We start from the raw sequence: 20,861 nt of genomic DNA, 5'->3' as shown, positions 1-20,861 counted from the left end.
AACTGTTCATGGTCGCCAAATTATATATACTAAGAAAGTAGAGAATTTTACCCTTATAATAGTATGTTGTAATTAAATACTATCAAATTAAGATATTAATCAAAGATGGGTAAAATAAAAGAGTAGTGCTAAATGGCCATAATGTGGCTGACCATAAAAATAAAATATTGTTACCTTTAATGCTTATTTACTTGGATTTAGTTCATCTTAAAAGTAACAATTATCTAAGACTAATTTACCCTTTGTCCCGAAATAATACACATAAAAGACTAAGTCGTCAAATCATCTTAGAACTTTGAATATGTAGCTCATTTTCGTTTCTTATGTTAGATATCCACTCAGTTTTTTTAAACTTTAATTTATTATTTTATATTTTATAATTTAATTGTTTAATATCTATAACTACTTTTAAATCAGAATATATGAATATCTTTATGATTTTATTAATTTATTAATTGTTTGGTATGTATACTGATCAAAATATCCTATTATGGCCCGCCATAATGTGGCCACATAGCATTTCCCAAAATAAAAGGGGAAAATTTTCATAATTTTATTCTTAAGGGCAATGTATTGCGAATGAAGTTGTTTTACCTTGGGATTGACAGTAGCAAAAGACCGAATATAATGAAATTTTGCGTAAGCCAATAGCAAATTACTATACAAAATTTAAAGTAATTTAAGCACTTCCATATTAATTAAGCATTTAATCTGCAGCAGCAGAACAGCTAGCTACCACACAACATCATAAAGTGCACATGCTCATTTAATAACTTGCATCATTACATAATTTTTTTTTCTTATTTATTGAACCAGTAATTACAGATACTATTATTCTTGCACACTTATGGCACAACGTGACAATACTTCAACATCAATATTTAAAAATATTAAACAAGATTAAACATAAAAATATCCCATCTCCACCAGCTTATATATAGTCCAAATCCAACAAAACAAAAATTCTAGCTCCATCACCAATCAAAATTCAAAACGTAGCAAAATCACAGCAATTAATGGAAATATACACAGCTTTTTTTTACTTGATAACATGCATGAACATGGGCCCCAACATGGAGACACCATGGGTTTCGATTTGATTATTAATTACCATATTTAGTTTTCAAAAGCTAATTAAACCCTAATTAGTGACATTAAAGGCCACGACTTTTGATAAATTAGTCTGAAAATGGAAGTGGTTAAAGAAGATTGTCATAGACAAATCAAAACTAACAAATCAACAACAACCACATTGCATATGCATGGGTTTGAATAGTTTAATGCTTTAATCAACTTTGATTAATGTGAGTTCGACTTATCCAAGATGGATCGGAGAGACAGATTTTGACTTGTTAGCTGAAATTTTTGTCATGATTAGTGACATGATTAAGTAATTTCCTGTCACATAAATCTGGTATCAGCCTCGTTAATTTAAGTAGTAGTAGAAAATACTAACGTTTTTTATACTACATTTTTTTATTTCTTAGGTATATTTATTTTATATTAAGAAATTAAAATTAAAATTAATAACGATAGAAAGGTTTCAAGTTATAAGATTTTTTCAATAGTAATTCTTATAATGATTTTGAAATACATGAAGTCATTTGTACTAAAACAAATACCTCATGTATGTTTGAATTTAGTACTAGCTATAACTTAATTTTGTGTGCAAGCATTAAATACTTCCTTCTCATTAATAAGGACTAACCTTTTGGTCACGAGTATTTAGCAGAGTTAAATTTTTTTGTAAAAGTGTGTAAATGTAGTAAATACTCCCGTTGAACAAGGTGCTTTTATTAGGCACGAAAATATGCAAGTAAGGTTTAATCAGTTTAGTGCAAAAAAGAATAAAACAAATAGAAAAAAATTAAAAAAGACTAAAATAATTGATCTTTATCACAAAATTAAATGAGCCATATAACGTGGAGTATCCCAAATATTGGTCAAGTGACAGAGTAATCGTACTCACTCCTCATTCTACTTCAATTTTTCTTTCTATATATCTCCTGCGTTATCAATTCCGTATTAAAACTCATATCATCTCCAAAATCTCGATTTATAGGCTAGTGAGAGAGTATATTGTAAGGCATGAAGTCAGGTAGGTGCAAAATCATGCACCCAAGAAGAGTTCACAAAATAAAGACATCAAGCACACTAATAAAAGACATAAAGCTGCGTTGACAAAACTAAATGAACCAAAAGCATAGCATAAACATTCACACCACCTAAACCTAATCAAGCAACAAAAAAACCTAGACAAAAGGGGGGGAAAGGTGAGTGTTATTTATCCAAATATGCCAATTTGCAAGGCTTCTTTGCATATGCTTAGCTACTAGTTATGACTTATGGGGGCACTACCAAATTTCTAAACAAGTCTAATATTTTCAATCATAAAAAACAAGTAGAAAAATGATTAGACACAAAAAGATGAAAATCAAGCAATGCATGTCTCCACAATCACACAATGAACAGAAATGCACATGATAAATACCGATCAGCAATGTATTCCATGAGTTTGTCGCCGCCAAAGTATTGAATTGTGAAGTCAGTTAACTGTCCCCGGCTACGGCCAACAGCACGGTGGCACATTGCGGTGTACTTGGCAGCACAATCGATCTGCTTAGTGCTGGAGAAATCGATGACTCGCCACATGGCTGGATCCTTGCAAATCCCGACGAATTATGTTCTCGTATCTATCGCAACGAGTCATAGTGATAACTTATGTATCATGAACATGACATACTTATATTGTATACTACTACAAATGTACAAAAACCATATTCCAACCTGATACAAATTTTATTCTATACTATGAGTGATTATCTTTATTAAAAGAGAGGGTATGGTAGAAAACATGATTTAACCAAATGATCAACATTTTTATTAGACATTAGAAAACTACATAGAATCATCAATTTCTATATGAAGACACAAACATCCTCAAATTAAATGAAATAAATCTAGTAGTACAAAAGATATAACCATATATAAAAAAAAAATTATTCAAATCAAATTTCCTTGACATACGCATGGTGAATCTTGAGACCTCCCTTCCACTTCCCACTCCAAACCTCGTACAATCCGAAGCTGAGCTTCTCATTGTCCGAAGCTCCGATTTGATCATTAGATTTCATCAATTTCCCCTTAATCTCAAACTGGCCTTTTTTATCAGGGTTAATCTGAACTTTAGTCCATGTAATATTGTCTTCATTCCCTCCCTTAATCATGATGTAAATCGGATAATTCCCCCATCCAAATGCATCTGCATTCAACGACACAATAAACCCTACTTCGTAGCTCTTCGTCGTTGTCGTCCCTTCCACGCCTCCGGTCACCTCTAGCCAGCTCACTTGATTCAGCTCTGCCGCCGCCGAATCACTAAAAATAATAATAATTGGTAAAAAATATTGATTTTAGCAAAATTCTCGTGAAATATTATGAATTCGTTATAAAAATAATAATAATAATTTGATGAATTAAACTCACTTGTTTTTCTGTACTTTCCAATAGCGGTCGTCGTTGCCCCGTACAATGTTGAGGTTTCTAGGTGAAATCTTCATTCCATGTTCCTCCTGCACACATCACAACGATGAAACACCGACTTAGTTTGTAAGACATCTTAAAAAAAACTCTTTTAAGTGTGTTTATAACGTGTATGTGATAGTATAGTAGTATGTACCTTGGTGAATTTTAATGAGGAATTTCCAGAATGATGTGCGGTAGTGTTGGAGGCCATTTCTATATTTGTGATGGTGAAGAAACAATGTGTGTTTATGAGTTGAGGAGTTGTAAAATTTGATGGTTGTGTCCCTCATATTTATACATATAGGTGAACTAGGAAAAAATAGAGTAATTTGATTTTTATTTTTCTGAATTAAAGTTAGTGGAATAGGAATAAATACTTGTGACAGATTGGGAAAGCGTGTGATGAATGCAGCGAATAAAATGTGCGCCTAATTTGATAATAATATTAATATTACTCATAGTTAAAGTGGCCTCCAACTTCGACTACACTTTATAATTGCAACGAAATAAAGAATAAAGCTATTCAAATATCATACACATTTTAATAAAAGGTAATATTCCAACCCAATTATGTCATTTTTTTTCTGGGCAATGATCTTTCTAATATATTCAAAAGCATCAGAAATAATTACTTCACAGCATATATAACTAATAAGTAGTGTATTAGTGGTGAACAACCATACAAATGGATTCGGGTCAGCCCTCCGCGGCCGACATGGATTCCCCGGCTCAGGGACATGATAACGACACCTCACCGAACAAGATCCTCTGTTCCAAAATAATACTCCCTCCGTCCCATTGTTGGAATATGAGACGGAATTTGAATTTCGAACAAAGGATCTCATCGTTTCAATCCCCACCCCCAACACACACCCTAACACATTCATCTCCTTCACACACACACACAAAGGAGTTCAGAAAGTAAGAGTGCAATCTGCACATATTGATTCAAGTAATTGCATTAAACCATCAAAGTATTTCCCAAGAACTAAACAAGATAAACAATTTAAGATACTCTTGAAAATAAGTGAGAATAAATAAACATAGTGCAGCAATAAGCTTGATGCATCTATGCTAAAGTGTAAAGAGCCAGCCACCATTTCTTAAGAGCTATGAACCGTGGGCTTCAACTACTTTTAACTAAACTTTTCGCGCCCACCTGTCTTACTTGTGGAACGCAGAATTTAAATACTACTAATTCAATCTACAGCAAAGAAAGAAAACAAGAGAATCAATGAAAGAAGAAGAATATCCCTAAGCCATATTTAACAGCAAGAAATTATAGATGTAGAATCATATTGTAATGCATAGACAATTCAAAGCACATTCTTTCCTTTAAGAGCTATGAGCCGTGGACTTCAACTACTTTTAACTAAACTTTTTGCAGATGTAGGCCCGCTTGTCTTAATCGTGGAATGCAGAACTTAAATACTATTCAATCTAAAGAAAAGAAAAGAAAAAGAGAATCAATGAATGAAGAATAATATTCCTAGCCATATTTAACAGCAAGAAATGATCGATGGAGAATCATATTTTGCATATTGGAAGGCATAGACAAGTTCAAAGCACATTCCTGCCTAGTCAAGTTGTGTCATATTTAGCTGAGAAATGGTCATTGTAAAATCAAACCGGCTCCTAATCAATGCACGCAGATTCCAGATCTTCAGCAGTTACAGTTTGATGCAGCTGCAGTTCGCAAAGAGACACTTTTAACAATGGAAACCAAGACTTACAATTCTTTCAATAAGTCAAAGAACTGAGGTTAAAAATAATCAAACCGTAACATACAGCATTGGCAGCGGCAAACCAATGAAAAGCGCGCAAAAATGCATCATCTTTTGAAGGGATTGCTTCGTGATTCCAGGCCGTGATGTCATCAAAAGTCGCAGCTGTCTCCCAGCAGTGCGAGTTCGCATCATTATTCCCTTGATCATGACCTTTCTTTCCTATAATGAAACCTAGAAAGAGTGATACAGTTATAGCTGAATCCAATTGAGCTTTTGAAGTTAAATGTGATAAAAAAAAAAGTTTCAAGATAGTTGAATCCAATTGAGCTTTTTGCCATACTACAGATTTCATATCACTGGAAAATCGGTTCAAAAGCAGATAATGTTGATTCGAAGAACAAAGGCCAAAATTAAGAAATCATTGCTAGTACATACAGAATAAAGATCACATTAACAAACTGAGGGTTGAAATTAAGTTATCTTTCAAACATTTCTTCGCAAAATCAAACCAAATAAAAATGCCGGAAATCTGAGGTTAACAAAAAGGCAATCACGATTACCAGAATAGCCACGCGGAAGAGCAACAGTGGTTCCGTTCAATTTCCTCCCTCTGAAGTGAGCTTCCTCCACTTTTAGCCCATCCACCTCCATTTCTACAAAAATTGAAGCATTCGAGAGTTTTAGATAGTGCATAAATCATTTGTACGCCATAGACGAGCTGTACATCCATCGAATTATACCAGTGGGTTTGGGCTTGAAGTAGTGAGAAACAGGGGTGGGTCCATCGTGCTTGATGCAGCACGGAAGCTGATGCACTTTCCCCGTCAGGTCCGCCGCTGCGCCACTTCTGCTCAGGTAGACGGCCACCGGAGCTTCCGAATCCGATGGTCCTTCGTCTTTTCCGTCCATCGAAGAGCAGTGAACAAGGATCGACAGCAAAATCTCCAACCTTTCGTTAAAAAAACCCTAATTTAAGCCCCTTTTGTTTCCCGCGCTTTTCAGTTGCCTATTTCAATATACTCCCGTCATACATTCATACATTTAATATCATCAAATGTACAAGCATCGTAAATACCATAAAAAATGTCTCCTTTTTTAAATTTGTCCCATTAAAAATATCACATTTCTATTTTTTTTTAAATTCTCTCTTACACTAATATAAATATCACTACTCTATTTTTCTCTATAAATACGCAGTTTTTACTAGGGCTAGAGAAAAATACCGAAATGCCGAAATACCGGCCTTATCGTACCGAAAATACTAAATTTTCGGTATACCGTGATTTTCGGTACGGTATGATACCTTACTGAAATATTTCGGTAAGGTAAATGTATGAATTTTTATATATCGCGGCATACCGAAATTCGATATATACCGTAATTTAAGGTATATACAGTAAAATATGAATATAATAATATAAAGTATTTATATATTTTTAAATTATAAAATTTATTGTGAAATATAATATATGAATAAAATATACTAGTATTTAATACCCCGTATATTATTTAAATTACTATAAAATATAAATAGTATTCTAAAAACTCAAATATTCAATTTTTATTGATATTGAAAGTAAGGTATACCGCAAAAGTATGACATACCGAACTTTGGTACGGCATACCGAAAATGAGGTACGATATCGGTATGAAAATTCTTCATATTGAAAATAAAGTATACCGAAAATTTTGGTAAAATAAAGGTATGATTTTTTCACATACCGAATTACGGTATGGTGGTTTCGGTAAGGTATACCGTACCTACTCACCCCTAGTTTTTACCCAGCCAAATCTAATTGAAGATGGAAGAAATTCAGTAAAGATGATTAACAAATATGACTATTATTCTATTAATCATTCGATCCTAAATAAACAAGAAAAAAATTCAATAAAAAACACGAAAAAGTTCATTTGGCTTTGACATTTAGTCATAATATTTACTTACAAATGACCTCATTTACAACAAATACTCGAAATTATATCCAATATATAAGCCACATATGATTCAATTTCACCGAAGTCATCAAATTGTGGAAAATTTCAAACACCATCAAAATGCATAGTGATTTTTACAATAAGTTCTAAGTTGGTGAAAAAGATCCATAATTCAACCATAGTATGTATAATATCAATGTCCAGTAACATACTACAACTTACAAAAAAACATACTACTACTACTATAAATAACAAAAATTTGGGTCACACAACAATGAACAATCATGCATCCTTAGCTTTCTCATTTGGTTCAACATTAGCAGAATCATAAGCAGCGTCGGCGGCCGACGTATCCATGTCGTTAAGACCGAGTTCCTCGTTCTGCTCCCACGACCTCTCGTATTCCTCGACTGAGCCCAAGCACCACGTTCAAGTGGCAGGATCAGACGGACATTACAAGGACGAAAAATCCAACGAAAATCGAGATAGGGGACGAACTTACATGATAACTGGGCGTCGTCCTTCATTTCATCGGTCACGGGTGCAACGAAAGAATTGGATAGCGCATCGTCGAGAATCAAAGTCCAAGGCTCTTCTATCCTTTTAAGCTGCTCGATTTTCGCCTGGAATTCTTTCCACTTGCTCCGCTTGTCATCACTGATGCTATCACCAAAAGTGAACCCGTGCACTCGTTCGAGGCCTGCAATTGCGGGTCGATGATTCAGATAAGCGTTCAAGCTAAAGACGAGATGATGTTAAATATACAAGAAACTTACTTTCACCAATCTTGGAAATCAAGCCTTCGACAGTCGTGACAAGTCCGCCTAATGTGCCACTCGACAGTTCCAGCTCGAGTTCTGGTATTACCACAGAGGCCGTATCCGACTAAAACGATCGAGGGTATAATTAGCAACAAGGTAACATGAAATGGACTTTGATGGAATAAAAAACGGCGTACACACCTTTATGACGTCGCGGCTAAGATCTCTGACGTTCTTCACACGAACGACTATCTTTTTCCCTTTTTCGGGAATAGCACCACCGGGCTTCACCTGCAAAGTAGATGATTGAATCATCGGTACGAAGGTATGAGGGAACAGGAGGAAATAAGAGGCTGAACGAACCTCTGAGTTACGGTAACCACAGCTGTCACAAGTGGAAGCCATAACAATCACTTCTTGGAAGTAAGGGATGTCTGTTTACGGTTAAAGCTAACAACTTTGATACGACAAAACGGAAAATGTGATGCGACAATAGAAAGGATACTTGTCACGAACATACGACACACGCAGCTCGCGGCACAAGCGCCGCAAGTCGATGGAAAAGTCATGACCTGTCATGAGAAAAGTGTTGTGATTATTACTCGAAAACATGGTGTAACGTATAAACTCGGATTTGATGGCGAATGTACCTCTTCCGGAGCTGAATATCGAAACAGAGAATCTGCAATTTCTGCACTGTTACCCTGTGCAATAGCTCGGCGGCCAGCTCTCGCTCCAACCAAGCCTTGTGGCTCATCTTGTGCTAGAGTTACATTGTTCGAGCCATCTAGGTTTTCAACACCAGGTTCTCGTTGTGCCATGTCTGCAACGTAGCCTAAGGCCGCTTGTTGTTCAGGTGTTCGCTCATAGAACTTGATAGTCAGTGATGGATCCGACGATGGAGCGCACCTATTTCATATTGCAACGTGATCATAAGAAACATATATGACCACACATAACGACGCTCAAGATTAATCCGGAGGAATATTTTAGAAGTAGAGGATCGCTTACGGATTCTCAATGAAGCTGTTTCCAGCAGGATCATCGAGAATGAAGGTAAAATGCGACTCGCCAGATGCACAAGCTCTCAGTTTCACCAAGAACTTGTCGATTGCCTCAGCCGTCTCGGGATCTACTCTCTGAAACAAAGGGAATTTTTTATTATTAGGGCAATGGCAATGACAACGGCTGCTAGCAAGCAGACACAAGCGAACTTTACCTTCCGCTCTTCCTGAAGAGTCTCCAACCCCTCGATAGCTCTGGCCAGTATCCCTTCTACCTAACCGTGCATCAGAGAATATTAGTACCACTAAATAAGCAAAGACGACGCAGGTTCACTTTAAAATACGAGAGAACCAAGAGTGAAGTTACCCATTCCGGTGTAAAAGAGGTACAGAAAACATACCGTTGACAAAGAACCACGTTGAGCCTCCGGAGGGATCTCAAACTCCAATTCGGGAATCTGCAGAATCGACACAAGAATGAGATAAAACGGAAAAGCCTCTGCATTTCGACGAACTAATAAACAACAAAGTTGTAAACCAGCAAAGTACCTTGATTGTGGCAGTCTCGGATTTCACCACTTGACGACTGAACATCTGCGTATAATGATATCAAAACGAGCAACTTTCATTGTTCAAGGTCGAAAATTCGGGGTTAATATCAAAGCTAAAGCAAACATCAAACACCTTTTTATCGCCTGATGGAACATCCAGTACATAGTGGCAGCCTTTAGGTTGGATTTCACCGGCAAATTGCACGTAATTATTCCTTGAGAAAGAAGGCACAAAAGGGAATACGAATCAACAAAATTACAAGCTCGAAAGCCAAAAACATCAGCTGGTATCGTTCTAGATTGAATTACCTCTCACCACAATGTGGACATTCAAAGGCTGACAGCAATATCTGTCACAAAAGATACATCAAAAACGGAACAATTAAGCTTCGAATATAAGATGGATAGTTCTCTAAACATATACAATATGCAGGCAAGCACTCGTTACTTCAATTTACACTGAATCTTGACTCTTTAATAGGAATACTATGGTTACTTCGAAAAGGCAAATCCAAATCTATGATATATACACAATACAGTCAGAATCGGGATAGTTCAATGACTAAAGGGAACTAGTTACCTTTCTGAAATGAGGAATTACAGTTAGCAAGAACCGAGTCGTGCCCTGCGGAAAAGTACTTCATCAGGGAGAAAGAAAAACAGGTAAACAAAAAGCTAAAAACCAATAATTTGATAAACACACAAAGGCTCACAAGAATGGTAATCTAACTCATACAAATCAAGAGCCACAGACAAATAAGAAGCTAAAAACCAATAATTTGATCAACAAAAGCTTGATTTATAGCTGTAATTTCCCAAAAGCAATCAATAAAAAAACATAAGAACTCAAACAACAGCAAGAAAAGATCTTCAATCCATCAAATCTACACAAGAAAAGATACATAAATTACCAAACTCACGAGCTAAAATTGAGAGTATTCACCATTCAATTTTACCCCACACAGTGTGAAGTTCAAACAACCATACAGCATAAACTCAATTGTAATTTTTAAAAATTTAATAAAATGAAATAAAAAAAGCAATCTTGCAACTTGGGACCCTCTAATACAATTCCAAATGAAAAACCCAGATAACATAATTGAAGAATCCGCAGCAAAATTCATAAATGATTGTGATGAAAAATGAAATGGAAGAGAGCATACGTTTTCGCGGCAGCGCATGCAGATGCTCTCGACTTCGTAGAGGGGAGCGTCGAAATCATCAGCTGAAATCGCCTCCACCACCGAACCCACGTCCACGATTTGAGGCGCGTTGGCTTCCATTGACAGTTCAAACTCTTGCAATTAGTTGGCTAAGCTTTGCTCTTGGTAATTGATTCTCGATGCTTCTTGCTTTGCTCTTTAAAGAACGCATTTTTAATGTAGTGAGAAATCTAGAAAGTCTGAGAAGTTTTATGATTTTCATTTATTCTATTATATTTAATCAAGTAATGTTCATTTTTTCATTAATTTTTTATTATTTTTTCATATAAACATATTTGATTGTCTCATTTGTCCGTCAAATTTAATAAATTTTTGTATCAGATTGCATAATTTGATGCGTCGTGTGTTATCTATATCTATTTTTATGCATGAATTGTAATTATATATTGAGAGACTTTCAATTTGCTTTATAATCAAATAACTATTCCTTATTGGTCTATTTTTGTTTATTTAGTTATATATTGACCTACTTTTACTCAGCCTTTAAATAAGCTAATTGAAAAATAAACAATTGTAGGACTATGTATATCAATAAGGGATAGAAGTAGTTTATTTAGTTTTACATTGATCTACTCTCATTGTAATTAAAAAGAAGTAATTACAACTCTTGCATCGAGAATAGATTTAATATTGTAAATATATTTGATATTTTAAGACTCTCTCATGCTATATTTTTATACTATGTAAAAAAACATTAAAAAAATATATCATAGAGCGAATGTTAATGTCACCATTTTTCTTACTAGACTAGATAGAATAATTTGTTATAATTTCGATGATCCACTACTAGTGAAATTGCAATATATAGGTAATATATATTTATACTTCGTTAATGAGCCGATGTAATATATAACAATATACCAACCTTTCATTCATTCAATCTAATCAAATATACATGAAAAGTGAAAACTATAAATTCAATTAATTCAAATTTTAAAAACAACGTTACAAGCGCATGTTGTAAGAGTGCATGCTTCATAATTTAGTAACGCTTATTAGGAGTGCATATAACATAATAAATGAAATATTTTATTTTTATTCAAAAAATATATAAATATTTGGAGTAAGTTAGTGAAAGAGTTTGATGCGAATCATACGGCGCCGTGCAACTCATTTTCAATCTCGATCACTGTGGACTATATTAATTTTATATTTTAATATGACAAACGAGAATCATATGTGGACTATATTAATTTTAATGACCGTATATTCATAAAGAAAATGACATTGTTTTATTGGTAAATAATAATATAGAATAACTGAGAATAAATGAAAATATTTTTTACTTTTTCCGATAAATTTCACATTTATTCAAGATTATTTAAGCATATTTAATAGCTTTTCAAAATAAAAACGCGACAGAGAGAGAGAGAGGTTTCTCTTTCTTAAAATTAAACTAAAGTGATCATCTCGAGATTAAGAAAGGAATTTATACGGTTGAGAAGAAGAAGTGAAGAACCCTAACACAGTGGTGCAAATCGAATTAGGCCTCTGAATCAAGTTGAAAATGGGGCAAAACAGCCGGAAGACGCTGATTTACGCGCTGGTGGCGCGCGGAACACCGCCGGTGGTGCTGGCGGAGTACACCGAGTTCAGCGGCAACTTCAATTCCATAGCCTATCAGTGCCTCCAGAAGCTTCCGGCCTCCAACAACAAGTTCACCTACAACTGCGATAATCACACCTTCAATTACCTCGTTCACGACGGATTCAGTAAGTTTGATAATAATCGCTTTGTTCACCTTAGTTGATTGCGCTTTGGTGCGGTTTATCGTTTTTTTTTTGAATCGGAAGATGTTTGATTTTATTTGCTATTTGCTCGCTTAGATCGTGAATTCGCAATTGTTTAGTTTTATGCTGGTTTGGATTTGTTAGGTATCGATTCATACACCGATTTCTGTGTTTTATTGAAATTTGAGGTAGACCGTAGACGTATGGTTTCTGTGTGAACGAGAGATGATTCGTGGTGATTTATGCTTGTAGAGAAGTAGTTCGTTTAACTGATTCATAAAATCGATATGAAAGACTAATCTAGTATAGCTCAGCCTTCGCCGAAGTGTTTGAAGCACTCCTAACGACTGATCGTTTGTTTTCATGCATTGCTATTAATGCTAAATTGAAACCTGATTTATGTTTGTAGAAAGTTAGAATCTAGTGGCTTATTAAGCAATAAGGTTGAATTCGGAGCTCTAAAACGGTGGTTTATACGTTCTGTGCAGCATACTGTGTTGTTGCTGAAGAGTCGGCTGGAAGACAGCTTCCTATGGCTTTTCTAGAACGCATAAAGGATGACTTTGTAGCAAAATACGGAGGTGGAAAGGCTGCGACATTTCCTGCGAATGGCCTTAACAAAGAATTTGGGTGCATAAATTTCTAGTGATAGTGTTCTATTGAATATGTCTATATCGATAATTAATTTGGAAAACATGTATTGTAGACCAAAGTTGAAGGAACAGATGCTATACTGCAGCGAGCACCCCGAGGAGATTAGCAAATTTGCAAAGGTTAAGGCTCAGGTTTCAGAAGTGAAAGGCGTTATGATGGAGAATATCGAGAAGGTATAGAGACCACTTTTCGATCTTGTACAATGACTTCCATCATTCCACGTCGTTAACTATGCACGTGAAACTGAATTCGATTACTTTTGGTCATTTTGTTAGATCTACATTTGAGTACATGCTAAAAGTAAGATGGTATTTTTTCCGTATTATTCGTAATGTTTTGAAGCTTTCCGGTTGAATAATAACTTCATTTATAGCTATTAGCATGACTATAGCTATATTTTGTTTTCTAGTTTTCCTGTTTACGTTTAAATATTCGTGTATTTTTGTTTAATCAACAATGACTGTAGGATGCTATCTCATATGTTTAATGCAGGTTCTAGATCGTGGTGAGAAGATCGAGCTTCTGGTGGATAAGACCGAAAATCTTCATCATCAGGTATATATCCATCTGTGTTTCTTTGCCTCTTTGATATTTTAATTACCATAAAAAATATACTCCCGATTTTCCAGAAAACACTCTCCTAATTATTGAATTCCCGGTTTTCCCAAATTTACAAAACACCCCTATGCTTCATCTACTGCTCGAGCTGCAATATATAATTTCTTTACTGCTACTGATTCTTCGTACAAAGATCGTCACATATCTCTATTCATCGCTGGTTTTTAATTAGGCCCAGGACTTCAGAACCACCGGAACGCAAATCAGGAGAAAAATGTGGCTGCAAAACATGAAGATCAAGCTGATCGTTTTGGCGATTATTGTCGCGCTGATCCTCATAATCGTCCTCTCTGTCTGCAACGGGTTCAAGTGTTGAGAAATCGACCGTCATTTGCAGATCTCTTCTGCTGGGAAGATTGTGCATCATCACATCCATTTTGTATAAAGCAGTGAAAACTATACCATGTTTGGTAAGGAGAAAACTATTTTTGAGCTTGTAGTGCCATTTTAAATAACAACTGTGATCTTATATGCTGCGACTCCTAACGCCATTTTTGTTTGATAACATATCCAATTTCTGCAAATCGGAGTCTCGTCTCGTCTCGTGTATTTAACTGCGTTACGGATAAACTAGTGTATCACGTGTACGATGCACGGGAGATGACGGGTGAAGATCTGTCACCTGAATTGAATTGATTTAAATCTACATAACATTTATGTTAATATTGCATCATGAGTTTAGATTTCGCTTCCACAATATTGCACTAAAATTCAAACAATATTCTTGCATAATAAACTCGTGAGGATAAAATTGTATATATTGCATAGAATAATTAAAAATATTGAGAAATTTAGCCCAAATATTGGGCCTTGAAGATACAAACATATTGGGCTAGGTGATTGGCTCATTATATTTGAGCACAATTAAAACAAACAATAAGTGGTTGAGCAAAGCATAATTATTTTTGCAGAATGCTCAACTAATTAGTTTATCATTTTTATTCCAAATTTCGAAATTTATTAAATTAGGTTGAGATATATCTATTAAAATCACTAAATGTCCATTTGCTTCTGTTTCCCTGTGTTCGTTAATTGCTATTCTTTTATTGCAATTTTACATGGGATGAATACTCATGCATATATACATTGATTTGATTGCTAGTTATATTCTAAACAGATGTTCACCAAAAAAAATTTTTATATACATTTCGATTTGACATTCCTTTCATCCAAAAATTCCGAGGAAAAACATTTCAACAAGCACTTGAACTAATTCAATGTATACATATCTAATCACCCTTCAACTCATTGTCATTAGGAAAATTTCAAGATTTGAATAAATCACATAAATTCTAAATAAATGAAATTTCAACATCATCAACAAACAGTGACATTGTTTATTAACTTATTATGTATAGGTGATTGCTGACCAGACCTAGGAAACAAACATGAGGCTTATATAATTGTTTTATTTAATCAGCAGCCCTAAACAGATAAACATCAAACAACAGAGTCACAATCAAGTTTTTTTTTTTCATTTACTATTATCAAACAACTTTATTTCATGATTTTGGGCTTATTTGATTCCACGTTTGTCACCACTGTTTTGTTGCATTCAAAGCTGCTTTTTGGATATGTATAGATTTAAAGTCAATTATATGAAAAATGACACACAATAACGACGGTCCATACAAATTAATTTTCTTCTATTTTTTCTACAAAAATAAAAACACTTAGGGTAAATTATTGAATTAGATTGGTCAAATTCTGATCCGTTTTGCAAGATAATTATGTTATTAAAATGTGAGTCACACTTTTTATATATTAATTTAATAATTAAAAAATAAAAATGTAAATTAGTGAAATATGCTAACTATTACTCTCAAATATTGTAAATCTAAAATAGAAATATGGACATCCGATAATAATAAAATGTGACATGTAAAAGTGAACCATAGTTTTTATGGGAATACGACCGATTCAAGTTAGACTAGTTCTTGAAATTTCGATGTCTAGATTCAAAATTTTGAAGTAAGTTGTTTAATTTTATTTCCTAAAAGTAACAAATGCATCTTATGTGGGAGTGGGTGACATCAATTATTCTGAGAGGTTGCAACTGTTTAAGAAAAGGACAATTGCTTGCCTAATTGTATTTGTATAAATAGCATTTCTTATAGTTACTTTTGGTCACATTTTATCATGAATGACGTGGGCCTATTCTTGATTGGAGTACTAACACATTTAATTATATAATATTATCATCGTCTAATAAAATATTCAAATGTTTTTATGGGCTTTGAAAAGCTAGAGAGAAAATTCATGGTGTCGGTTGACTAATTTTTCTCAATCTAAGTTGACAAGAAAACCATTTATTTGATGAATCATAAATTCGTTGATTATATTTGCCATGATTCACACAACTAGTTCAATTATTGATTAATTAAACGATTTTTCAACTTCATATTTGTGAGAATTTACAATCAAAATAGGTGATGTGATGAAATGGACAGCAATGGAATTTTACACGTAAAATATGAGGCTCAAGTTTTCATATTTGACAATCTAGAAAAACATTACCTTTTCTCTTAAAAAAACATTAAGTTGAATTTGCAATATCATTGTAGAATTGAAAGTTATTGTGTGAAATCAACTTCTAGACGAAATTATGCTAAATTGAAGGATTGTATTTCTTATGATACAAAAAATGCTCTAAACCACCAAAAGAGAAGGAGAGAGTTATTGTCAGACGAACAGTTACAAATATATGTCAAATCATCCACCAGTCAAACAAACTAACAGAAAGAAAACATTAGCAACGCACACAAAAACAATCAACAAAATCAGATAATCATAAAGAACAACGAAACGAAAAGATAACAAATGTAAACAACAATCGAACCATAGCCTTAAACAACGTCAATCGGCAGTTTTACCGAATCTTAAGCAAACCCTAATTAATCCAATAATAAAGTTGATTGGCCAAAATTGACAATCCAATCTTCACAACTTCAAAAAAAATTCCAAAACCATGACTACAATAAGGTAACATATCACATCGATGGAAACTCTCACATTAAATGCATCAACATACATTTAAAATGGACAATTGAATAAATGAAAATTGGGCAAAGCAACGTGCATGGCGTGAATACAAACATACGTTTGTTTTTATATAATCAAGTAGTCGTGGTCCAAGATACGGCTTGGGCCCCACTTTTTTTTTTGTTCTTTTACACAATTAAGCTTTAAATTGATTGAACCAACACTTGTATTCGTCTAATGTGACACCCCATCAATTCACATAAATACAAATTAAACGAAATTATGATTTCATTTTACAGATGTGAAAATGTGACATGGTGATGGGGGAGGGTCCCCGATGGAAGAAAAGTGGAGTATATAAAAAGAAAATTTAATGTGATTCTCGAGAGATGATAGTAACTCAGGGCAAGTGTGTTACATACTCTAATGTCACACGCGTTAATGTGTAGGGTAATTTGGGGTCGAGTTTATAAATTAAATGAACTCTCTTTTTTAACAGATTAGTCGTTTATATTTTGATAATGGATCTGTAATATTGACGTTTTCATCGAGAGTTCAAACGAATAAGGGTGGTGGTATGTGGAAGTCAGTTGTGATCAACAATGATATTTGGAATATGACCCAGAAGGGTGGTTTGGCAAAGAATCAAGCACGTATGATCAATGTGGTCTTGACCAACGAGAACTCGAAGTGGTGGTCTAATAAAGAACCATTTGCGACCAATTCTCGTTTGCCTTCCGAAGAATCGATTGTTACAAGCTCCAATGTTCATATATATGTTTGGATTGTAATAACGTGTTATGTTTTTTGTCAATTCGGAGTTTGAAAATGGTTATATCTTTCTAGTGATATTTAAATGTTTGATTGTGATTTTGAAATATATAGTCAAATCAAGGAAGCCATCATCTAATAATCTAGGATAATGCATATTATAAAGGGTATATTATCTAATTGGATATCTTGGTGCAACTCACTATGTAACTTGACATGTATAATCGAATTATTAAAAAAATATTATACAATTTGAATTTTTATTAAAAGTATGAATGTTTTAATTGATTTCATATCAGTTGGTACATCTGTATCGATATAGAGATTTAATTTAATTAATTTTTTGAATGAGACATTGTGAAGAAACAACTAGAAGACTTGTCAATTGATGATCTATTACGCGTCATTAGTTTAGATGTTTGATTTGTATATAAATAAAGTAAATTGTTAATTTAATTTTGTAATAAGAATAATGAGTAATACTTGAACGCAACGTCAACGTTTCGGCTGCTTTTGTTTTGTGTGATTTGAATTTAATGTCAAAAGAAAAGAAAAGTAAAGTAAAAGAAATTTGGAGACAACTTTCTTGTCTAAGTTGCTAATCAATCTAGAATAAGATTAAGGGATATGTTTAAATAAATAGTGACTAAATAAGTATAATTGCATCACCTAATGCATGAAAAGGACTTAGGGTGTTTGGATAATCTTTTATTAAGTAATTAAGTTGAAGAGCTTACTTTTAAGCAATAATATTGAATTTAAATACATCCAAAGGAACTAAACCAACATGCAAACAATGTCTAAGTTTAATAGTAGTAATATACATTGAAATTGACTACAATAAAAATTGTTTTCTATATATAACCAAACAAATACTATATGTAACTAAATTTTTGTCGTTGAAAGACTTAAAATAGTTTATTTGTCATGTAAATAGATAAATGTAACTATTTGCAATTAGTGTATAACTTTATTTTATAATGTTCTGAATTATAAAATTTGGTCATATTCCAATGTACTGTAACTGTAAAAAAATAAGTTGGAAAATAATGACGTTTTTTTATTGGATGCAAACAGTTTTTTTTATTATGGGAAAACTGTGAGCTAGCAAACCAAATTACAGAAATTTTCAGCCCAATTTGAAGGTTGTGGAGTAAACAATAATGACCAAATTTTAGTATTCTTTTCAAATTGGCCAAATAAAAATATATACATGGTGGTGGCAAGAATTTTATATTAATCTAAAGGGAGTGATAGATTAACCACTTAATTTTTAATCCAACCGCACAAAACTTTAAGATTCGAGGAGAAGTCGCCAAAATAAATCAATTTATTAAAAAATATGTCAACTATTTCATGTCATTCAAATGTTTTATTCGTAAAAATCAAACTCAATTAGGCTGTTGCACCTCATCAACAATAAAATAAAATAAATTAAATTACGTTACACTTTATTAGTTGTTAAAGGTTGAAATGATGTCAGCAACATTGCTTTGAAGTTTTGCAATATATAATTACTAATAATAGATATTTATAAAGAAATAAATTAGTTATAAGCCTTTCATAAAAAACAGAAGCGACAAATATTTAGTAAAAAAATTCAAACCACGAGAATGATATTAGAGAAAATAATAATTTAATAGTCTGAACTGTTAGGTTTAAAAAAGTACAAAGTATAAGATAAGATGAGATGACATAGTTATCTGATTAATTATTATTTTAATAAGTAGGTTGAAATAATTAATTACCACTAATTGAGGAAGGGGATCTATTTCAAGATTGCCAACCACATTAGAATCAATTTCAGTCGTTGTCGAATGAAGTGATCAGCTTCAAATTAAAGTAATTAAAAAATAATGATACGTTTTTGTCTTAATTATTTCTTAATTTGCAATGATTTTGGTGAACGTGTGAAGATGCGCACTCAATTTTTTTTTTGAAGAGTTTCGATGGGGTCCCACTAACCTTAATCTCGTGTAATATTTGATTTGATTGGCCAACAAATAGAAAATTAAACAAAATTAGGAGAAAATTAAGAGACATGTCCACACTTTAATCCTAATCTTTAGGCCAAACCACTCAATAGATACTCTTATCATATTATTATTTATTATTTAATTCCATTGATTAAGCAACACAATAAAGTAGAATCCTTTTTTTAAGACAACTTTGTAATGGTCTAATATACTTACTGATTTGTTAAGGTTTATATATCTTGTGTGATTTGTTTGATCGCATACAAATGGAATTCATTAGTGGTAAGTATTTTATTTACTATTTTATATTTCTTTTAATTTTATTTGTCACTTTTAAATAATAAAGCATATTGTCACATTAGTAGTGGGGATGAATTGTAGACAACCCTATATGTCGTGAAATGATTCCAACATGTTGTAGACTATAATAATTCCATAATAACACATATCTTGATGATCACAAAAGTTAATTTATATTGATTAAACATTGGTACAAAATTAGTACATTTACACGTGAAGTTCCCTGCATTATTACTTCTTTTTTGACCAAAATTGATAGAAAATTCAGTTTATAGTAAATTCTAATATTCCAAGCATTTGTTCTTGAAAATATATATTTAAATTGAAAACAATAACCCTAAGATTTATTCCCATCCTAAATAATTAAAGAATATATTCTTGATCTATACTTATCAGTCATCCCTTAATTAAAAATTAGTAGTTGATGATACACTCAATTAGAGTTGTCAAACTGTATAAAATTATTGAATTATACCAAAATTGGTCTACTTAATGTATATACGCGACAGGGAATATTAAATTAATTAAATAAATCCCTCAAGTCCAACTTAATGAATCTGTATTTAATTAATACATTTAATTGCATGTGACGTTCTTACCATCAATATAAAAAATATTTGGGCAGTTAATATCGAATAGGAAGTATTTATTGAATAATTATAATTACGGTACTAATTAAAATTTTAAATTTTTGGTTCAAATCTTGTAGTAATTACTTTTAGAATCAATTTGACAACTAAGAAAATGTTTCCGATTAATCGTATAATTAAGTTTAGGGTAACGTCGCTACAGATGAAATTAAATGCAAAATTTGAAAATATTTGAATTTTTTTGTTTTCAAATTTCAATTTAGTAAAATTGGTTTTAAATTTTACAAATATACTATTGATAAATTTTTTAAATAGAACAATAAATCGTAAATTTAGATTGACGAACGAAGGAAAATAAATTAATAATCTTATCTCTATTTATAATTTGTAGAAGATATAAAAATATTCGAATCTTAATTCATAAATTTTTAATTTATTATTTCTTTCTTGAAAATAAATATTTACTAGTATGGCATACCATGATATGACAACATAATCTAATTGTAACAAAAAA

The 20,861-nt window shown here is 32.8% G+C and overlaps 4 protein-coding genes across 4 annotated transcripts; 1 reads left to right on the top strand and 3 right to left on the bottom strand.

Moving 5' to 3' along the window:
• Positions 1-2,858: 2,858 nt before the first annotated feature.
• On the bottom strand, positions 2,859-4,665 carry LOC121777323 (protein PHLOEM PROTEIN 2-LIKE A9-like). The gene is made up of 3 exons (XM_042174543.1): positions 3,680-4,665; positions 3,487-3,572; positions 2,859-3,378 (listed from the first exon to the last, which is right to left on the bottom strand). The coding sequence occupies exons 1-3, from the start codon at positions 3,734-3,736 to the stop codon at positions 3,009-3,011; spliced, it is 513 nt and encodes a 170-aa protein (XP_042030477.1). The 5' UTR covers positions 3,737-4,665; the 3' UTR covers positions 2,859-3,008.
• A 310-nt stretch (positions 4,666-4,975) lies between these two features.
• LOC121776117 (ribonuclease H2 subunit C-like) lies at positions 4,976-6,259 on the bottom strand. Its single transcript, XM_042173260.1, has 4 exons — positions 5,993-6,259; positions 5,813-5,905; positions 5,314-5,483; positions 4,976-5,211 (listed from the first exon to the last, which is right to left on the bottom strand). The coding sequence occupies exons 1-4, from the start codon at positions 6,159-6,161 to the stop codon at positions 5,161-5,163; spliced, it is 483 nt and encodes a 160-aa protein (XP_042029194.1). The 5' UTR covers positions 6,162-6,259; the 3' UTR covers positions 4,976-5,160.
• A 1,096-nt stretch (positions 6,260-7,355) lies between these two features.
• Positions 7,356-10,889, bottom strand: LOC121777213 (zinc finger protein ZPR1-like). Its single transcript, XM_042174403.1, has 15 exons — positions 10,667-10,889; positions 10,084-10,128; positions 9,813-9,853; positions 9,637-9,718; positions 9,502-9,546; positions 9,354-9,410; positions 9,168-9,227; positions 8,960-9,087; positions 8,599-8,857; positions 8,454-8,520; positions 8,312-8,382; positions 8,150-8,239; positions 7,964-8,072; positions 7,690-7,887; positions 7,356-7,597 (listed from the first exon to the last, which is right to left on the bottom strand). The coding sequence occupies exons 1-15, from the start codon at positions 10,784-10,786 to the stop codon at positions 7,470-7,472; spliced, it is 1,500 nt and encodes a 499-aa protein (XP_042030337.1). The 5' UTR covers positions 10,787-10,889; the 3' UTR covers positions 7,356-7,469.
• Positions 10,890-12,078: 1,189 nt separating this feature from the next.
• LOC121777675 (vesicle-associated membrane protein 721-like) lies at positions 12,079-14,252 on the top strand. The gene is made up of 5 exons (XM_042175014.1): positions 12,079-12,438; positions 12,945-13,086; positions 13,163-13,283; positions 13,603-13,665; positions 13,901-14,252. The coding sequence occupies exons 1-5, from the start codon at positions 12,234-12,236 to the stop codon at positions 14,042-14,044; spliced, it is 675 nt and encodes a 224-aa protein (XP_042030948.1). The 5' UTR covers positions 12,079-12,233; the 3' UTR covers positions 14,045-14,252.
• The last annotated feature ends 6,609 nt before the right edge of the window (positions 14,253-20,861 follow it).

This window comes from Salvia splendens, chromosome 18 (genome assembly GCF_004379255.2).
Source record: "Salvia splendens isolate huo1 chromosome 18, SspV2, whole genome shotgun sequence".
NCBI classification, from domain to species: domain Eukaryota; kingdom Viridiplantae; phylum Streptophyta; class Magnoliopsida; order Lamiales; family Lamiaceae; genus Salvia; species Salvia splendens.
Note: the sequence above shows the minus strand (reverse complement) of the source record. Positions and strands in the feature narration are given on the sequence as shown.

Coding starts and splice junctions, on each gene's coding strand:
- LOC121777323 (XM_042174543.1), bottom strand. CDS start 3,736: ATGGCCTCCAACACTACCGCACATCATTCTGGAAATTCCTCATTAAAA. Junction 3,573..3,679: donor CCTCATTAAAATTCACCAAG/GTACATACTACT, acceptor TGATGTGTGCAG/GAGGAACATGGAATGAAGAT. Junction 3,379..3,486: donor TGGAAAGTACAGAAAAACAA/GTGAGTTTAATT, acceptor TATTATTTTTAG/TGATTCGGCGGCGGCAGAGC.
- LOC121776117 (XM_042173260.1), bottom strand. CDS start 6,161: ATGGACGGAAAAGACGAAGGACCATCGGATTCGGAAGCTCCGGTGGCC. Junction 5,484..5,812: donor TCTTCCGCGTGGCTATTCTG/GTAATCGTGATT, acceptor CACTCTTTCTAG/GTTTCATTATAGGAAAGAAA. Junction 5,212..5,313: donor GGTTTGCCGCTGCCAATGCT/GTATGTTACGGT, acceptor TGCGAACTGCAG/CTGCATCAAACTGTAACTGC.
- LOC121777213 (XM_042174403.1), bottom strand. CDS start 10,786: ATGGAAGCCAACGCGCCTCAAATCGTGGACGTGGGTTCGGTGGTGGAG. Junction 10,129..10,666: donor GCATGCGCTGCCGCGAAAAC/GTATGCTCTCTT, acceptor ACTTTTCCGCAG/GGCACGACTCGGTTCTTGCT. Junction 8,383..8,453: donor GTGTCGTATGTTCGTGACAA/GTATCCTTTCTA, acceptor AACCGTAAACAG/ACATCCCTTACTTCCAAGAA.
- LOC121777675 (XM_042175014.1), top strand. CDS start 12,234: ATGGGGCAAAACAGCCGGAAGACGCTGATTTACGCGCTGGTGGCGCGC. Junction 12,439..12,944: donor CCTCGTTCACGACGGATTCA/GTAAGTTTGATA, acceptor CGTTCTGTGCAG/CATACTGTGTTGTTGCTGAA. Junction 13,087..13,162: donor GGCCTTAACAAAGAATTTGG/GTGCATAAATTT, acceptor CATGTATTGTAG/ACCAAAGTTGAAGGAACAGA.